We start from the raw sequence: 5,482 nt of genomic DNA on the forward strand, positions 1-5,482 counted from the left end.
AGGTTACACAGGCCACAGAATAGCCCATTTCCTCAAACTGCACTCATGCTTTTTTGTCCCTTTTCTTCTGAAAAGTATGGTGCAGACACGACAGGGGTCTACGATAAGACGACGGCAAGATGTTCTCTGCTAGCAGGCACGACCAGAACGACGGGCTGCTACGCAGTCACAGCTATCATGTGAAGGCTGGTACACAGGGGAACAAGTAACACAACCAACATTTTTACTGTATTAAAATAGGACTTTTTACAGTTGGTTCTGTTCCCTACAGCCGTCTCAAAACAGTACCCGCATGCAAACAGAACAGATACCTCGCAGCCTACGCAAACCAGAACAGACAGGAAACACACCACATCTCACCGAAAGCGTGACCTACCCACACTTCCCACAAGACTGAACCCAGTCCCAAACGTGCAGGGAACCGTCGCTTGCCGCTGACAATAAAGTTCTTGGTTTCTGCGGATGCCACGTGTGCACTGTGACCAGGGGAGGGCCTCCGCCGCTGTCCCATCCGCCGAACGCGTGGCCTTTGTGAACAAAGACGGGCTCCGCTTCCCTGCCAGAGCTGTCCCAGCTCCGCGCGTCATACACGTGCACGGTCCCATCAAAACCTTGAATGAAAGGGAATCGGAGAGACCGCAGAAGTAAATTGCTTGTTCTAGTCCCACTGGGCTGACGCTCACCTCCCAGCAGGGCTGCTGAGACAGAAAGGAGGACAAAGGCCCAGACAGAAAACCCGTGACAGCAGAGCATCCAAGCCTCCGAGGAGCTTGCCTCAAGCTAAACAGCTGCCGGGGAGAACGTGGGCCAGATCCAAAAAGCCTGCAAATTCACCAGTCCGAATTCGCAATGCTCCGGCCAAGAGGCAGCCTCGCTGCCCAGCTGGTCTTATCAGCGCAGTATCCCTGTGGCCAGGCTGTCACTGGCGCTATCAGGGCACTGTTTGCTAAGAGCTCGGGGTCTTTGTTCCCCCCCAGGAGGGAAGCGGGAGCCCCCCAGAACCCATCCAGGCCCCTTCTGCAGCTGTCGGAGAGAGGCAGCTGCAGAGGACGATGAGCTCGCGTCTCTGCTGGCTCCAGGAGGAGCTCTCAACAACCACCCCCCAACTGGGGTGTTTAAAGTGAGGTGGGCTGAACCGGGCCTCGACAGAAGTACAGATCAGAAAAGGAGATCTCTGCCCAAAGCACGTACCTGAAACGGCAAGGCAGCCTTCCAGAGCAGGAGCCCAGGAGACGCACAGGAACTCCGCACCTGAGCTGGGAGAGGGCACTCTGCACTTTGCTGAGGCCAAGGACTCTGAGGTTTTTCTCACGTCTGTTAGGGTGAGGTGCCCTCCGCTCGAGAGGCAAGCTACGGGCTGGGAGCTTGAGTCAGAGCCTTGAGGTCCGCGCCCGACTCCCACGCACCACCGCTCGCCACACGGCGCCGAGGGGACGGACACGGCCTCCAAGGGACTCTGCGGCTGCCGAACGTCAGCCAGGCACAGCTGCCCCTTGGCACAGCAGAGGAGCAGCGTGTTGCAATCCAGGAACGCCAGGCCGCTGAGCTCCTCGCTGCTTCTGGAGGCTAGAAAAGAGAGGCAGCTCTCAGATGCCACGAGAAGCATTTGCACGATTTCTCTGCTGCCATCTCGCCTGAGAAAGCAGATTTCTAGCCTCGTCCCTGGAAGTGGCTTTCAAGCAACGCTAGTTAGTTCAAGACAGCCAGCAGCAGAGACTGACAGCCTGCTCGGGAATTGTCTCCGCACAGGATCCGTGTGGAGCGGGCACAGTCTGCACCCCTCGGAAGGCGATGTTAACACCCAGGCAGAGGAGACAGGCAGGCCCACGACTAACAGTAGCTCTGTTCGAGCTCCCACGGGGGACCTGAGACGGGCCAGGTCTCTGAGAGCAGATGCCTCCAGCACTACCCCTCACCAGTGGGAGCCACGCGAGTGCCTGTGGCAGGGGGACGCAGCAGGGCCCTGCAGCGACAGGCTTGCCCTTCCCTCCTTTCGCTCAGCACGCTGCGTTACAGCCGCTGGACACACACATTTTCCTCACCAGGGGATGAGGTGTGTGGGGACTGAGTCTTACTGTGTAGGTGAAGGCAGACGGTCTCCAGGACCCCTCCAGGACCCCCAACAAACCAGACCCGGATTCACCACCTCGAGGTAAGGCAGGGCTGGTTTAACGAGGCTGGCATGATCCCTCCTCTCATCCGCACGGACAGATCAGAGAGTAACACAGAGCTCGCTCAGAAGTTGACGCCGATTTCAAGGACCCCAAGCGATGTGACCCTGGGGCCAGCACCTCCCTCGTTTGGGACAACGTACACAGCAGCCCTCTGCTAACCCAATTCTTTGCACTGAAACCATCTACGGAGCTCTCGTAGGGCACAGATCTGGGGCAGAAGCCTGCGAAATCACTGTCACGGGAGTAGTGAGAAGCTGGAGAAGGACCAGAGCATTGTAACCTCTTTCCTCAATACAACGTACTTCCTGCAAGTATCTTTATACCCTTTGGCACAGGTCTGAAAGTACCCACCCAGTGAAACGCTTGCCACTCGAGCGGTTACCCTTGCTTTACCCAAACCCCAACTTTCCAAAATCGATCATTAGACTTGGTTTGAATACCTGCCACGTAGACATTCTTCCTTGATTCAACCTCTGTAATGTGGACGTTGTCGAGTCTTGAGCCGTGAAGGACCCACGGGGCTCTGGCCGAAATGGTTGCAATTCTAGCCCAAGGTTGCCCAGTGCCGTTTTCTGTAGGTATGGCACTTACAGATTTAATAACATCTATTTGAAAGAGACGTAAGCAGTTGTAAAACACATCAGGAGTCAAGTAATCCACAAGGTCAAGCTGTTTCACACAGACCCTCGCAAAGCTAAAAGTGACCTACTAAACCAATAAGAAATCCCGTTATGACTAACCCCCTCTCCAGAATAAAACCACTTTCCAACACATCCAGCAAGGACTGACAGCAAGCCACTTAAAATCTAGCAAAATGCATGGAAAGTTGTGAATTGAGATGTTTATTTTCAATGAAGAGGAATAAGAAAACCTCTAATAACATTTTGCACTTCCTTTTTGGCGGTTTCAAAGTATTTCACAAGAGCAGACAAAGCAACGGCAACGCTTTTCTAGAAGCGGGCAGACACAGGCTTGGAGAACTGAGGTGGTTCACGGTATATCCTGAAAGGTGATGTATGGACCTCTTCATTTCTAACCCTCGGAGTTATGAAGGGAACGTTGCGCCAGCTACGATTAGGGTTTTTGTTTGTGTCACTAAGGGCTCACAAATAAGTGGAAAGCCACCGTGACAGGCCTAAACCTACTAATTCCCTTGCGAGGTTTGTGCCGTCAAGTCCACAACTTTCCAAGCCGCCAAAATTAGTGCAGACGCTTGTCTCGTGCCCTTTTCCAGCCCCTGCCACACAAGGGCAGTCACTCAGGACTTCACTGAATGGGGCTGGCACTCCTCTCCTCATTTTACCCCCAGGAAGAAGGGGAAGTCAGAGATGCTTGACGCAAGGGCTACATTGAGAAACCACTCAAGCTCAGAAACATGTTCCCTTACCAGAGTCCTCTGCTGACACCTGCCAGACCTGGAGGGAGCTGTCTGGCGGTCCACTTGTCACCAGCAAGCTTGAGGAAACAAAAATAACCCCACAAAACTCTTCAGGAGCAGAGAACAGCCTTTTTTCCCCGGCCTGGGACAAACTGGTTGTGATGAGCACGGCTGTGCTCCTGCGCTCAGGAGCTCCTGCCTCTGCTTGGAGGCAGAGAAAGGGGCCATAAGGACCGCGATCCCAGAACTCCTCATGCCCGGGTGCTCTACGCAGCCCAGGAAAACACAGTCCCAGGCAACGGCATTTAATTAGCACATTTTCCAAAAGCGCTAGACTAAGAACGGTGCAAAGAACCCCAAAGTAGCAACGGGGGCTTGTGTAGGAAGAGAGCGCTGAACGCGTGAAATGAGTCAGCCGGAGGGAAGCGTGTTTGTTTGGTCTACAATCAACGGCGGGGGGAGTAACCTTCCGAACCCGCACGCGCAGGGACTTACAGAGCGGTGGCAGCAGGCACTAGTATCCTGCTCTGCCTGCTGAGCACCTCCACGCAGCGCCAAATGCGGAAGGGAAGGGATGGAAAAGGCAGAGCAAGGAAGCTATACAGGCCCCCGTTGCTCAGAAGTGAGGTAGGGAGGGATCCCCGGTGAGCCAGCATCCACGTCAGCAGCCCCTGCGGCTGACTTCTGGAAGAAGCTGAGGATCCAAGTTATCCAGCTTCAGTTTCCCTGCCAGCTGCCCCGCAAGACGCACCGCTGCAGCTTTCAGTACCGCAGCAGCGGGGTGCACCCCGGTTTGCTGAGCACCCTGATAAGACGGCTCCCCTCCAAACACCAAGACAGGGTTCTGGGAGGACCGCTACAGGTCGCTGGCCAGCAAACCTCCACGCAGACTCACACTACTCTCAGAGCTGGCAGGATCGACCAGCTGGGTTGGGAAGCAGGCAAGGAAAAGGAGCTCTGTCCCAGTGGACAAGCCCCCTCTCCGTCTCCAGTACGCCCTGGAAGGACCCTGTGGCCATACCTGGTGTCCGGCACACATTTCAGGCTGTACACTGGGCGGTTTGAAAATCCACCACATTCCACCTTGAAATCTCTCTCTGGACACAGGCCCTAGAAATCAAAGGCAAAGTCATTTCTTCACACTTAACGCTGCAGAACTTGGTGCGGTCAGTGACCACGGAAAAAGACAGAGAGACGAGACACACCCTCACTTGGTAAAGCTCTTGCCTGTCCAGTAATGCCTACTTCAACAGAAGCTACAGGATTGAAGCATCCCAAAATAGTGAGAGGAAAAAAAATACACGGAGAAAGCTTCTGCCGGGAGCTCTGACCAGGTTCGTTACCATCCGTGCACGTCTGGCTCAGGAGCTTTCTGCTTACCCAGCGACCAAACACCACCTTCTACTTTAGCGTAGAGGTCACCCACCCAAGGGCCGGCCTCGCTGTTCAGCAGCGTGGTGCCCCAGGCTCGGGCATCTCAGCCAGTCCCTTCTTCGTTTGCCTTGGTGTCCTCATCGGTCCTATTTCGCCATGAAACACTTTCATTCACACATCTGGAGATGGAGTTTTCGTGGCACAAGCTGCCCGGAGAGCAGCAGGATTACACAACCGGACCGCCAACCTGTGCTACCTCAACTGGACGGGCAACCGGGTGAATTATGTGCTTTACCTTTTGACCAAAGCTGCTCAAAACCTGGCCAAGTCCTTGTCAGAGCAACTGAGACCAGGTAACAGCAGCTTGTGAAGCCCAGCAGAGCACAGCCCTAGGCTGGTCTCTGAAGACACCAGGCCAAGGAGGACAGAGCGACCTGGTGCCACCCTGGCCGCAACACCCACCTGGGTCTCCTTCGCCTGCAGCGTCGGTGGTGGGAGCAGCTGCAGGATCTCGTTCCCACCAGACGGTCCGTACCCGGCTACACAGACCCCTTGG

At 55.1% G+C, this 5,482-nt stretch overlaps 1 protein-coding gene across 1 annotated transcript in view; it reads right to left on the bottom strand.

The window, feature by feature from the left end:
- Positions 1–211: 211 nt before the first annotated feature.
- WDR73 (WD repeat domain 73) overlaps positions 212–5,482 on the bottom strand; it is a 7,629-nt gene continuing 2,358 nt past the window's right edge. The window contains exons 2-7 of the mRNA XM_009329028.1: positions 5,389–5,477; positions 4,574–4,662; positions 3,562–3,629; positions 2,615–2,779; positions 1,192–1,566; positions 212–611 (exon numbers count right to left, since the gene is read on the bottom strand). Of these exons, the coding sequence (XP_009327303.1) occupies positions 373–611; positions 1,192–1,566; positions 2,615–2,779; positions 3,562–3,629; positions 4,574–4,662; positions 5,389–5,477 (1,025 nt within the window). The 3' untranslated portion in view covers positions 212–372. The remainder of the gene's footprint in view (positions 612–1,191; positions 1,567–2,614; positions 2,780–3,561; positions 3,630–4,573; positions 4,663–5,388; positions 5,478–5,482) is intronic.

This window comes from Pygoscelis adeliae, unplaced genomic scaffold (assembly GCF_000699105.1).
Source record: "Pygoscelis adeliae isolate BGI_AS28 unplaced genomic scaffold, ASM69910v1 Scaffold297, whole genome shotgun sequence".
In the NCBI taxonomy this organism is placed as follows: Eukaryota; Metazoa; Chordata; class Aves; order Sphenisciformes; family Spheniscidae; genus Pygoscelis; species Pygoscelis adeliae.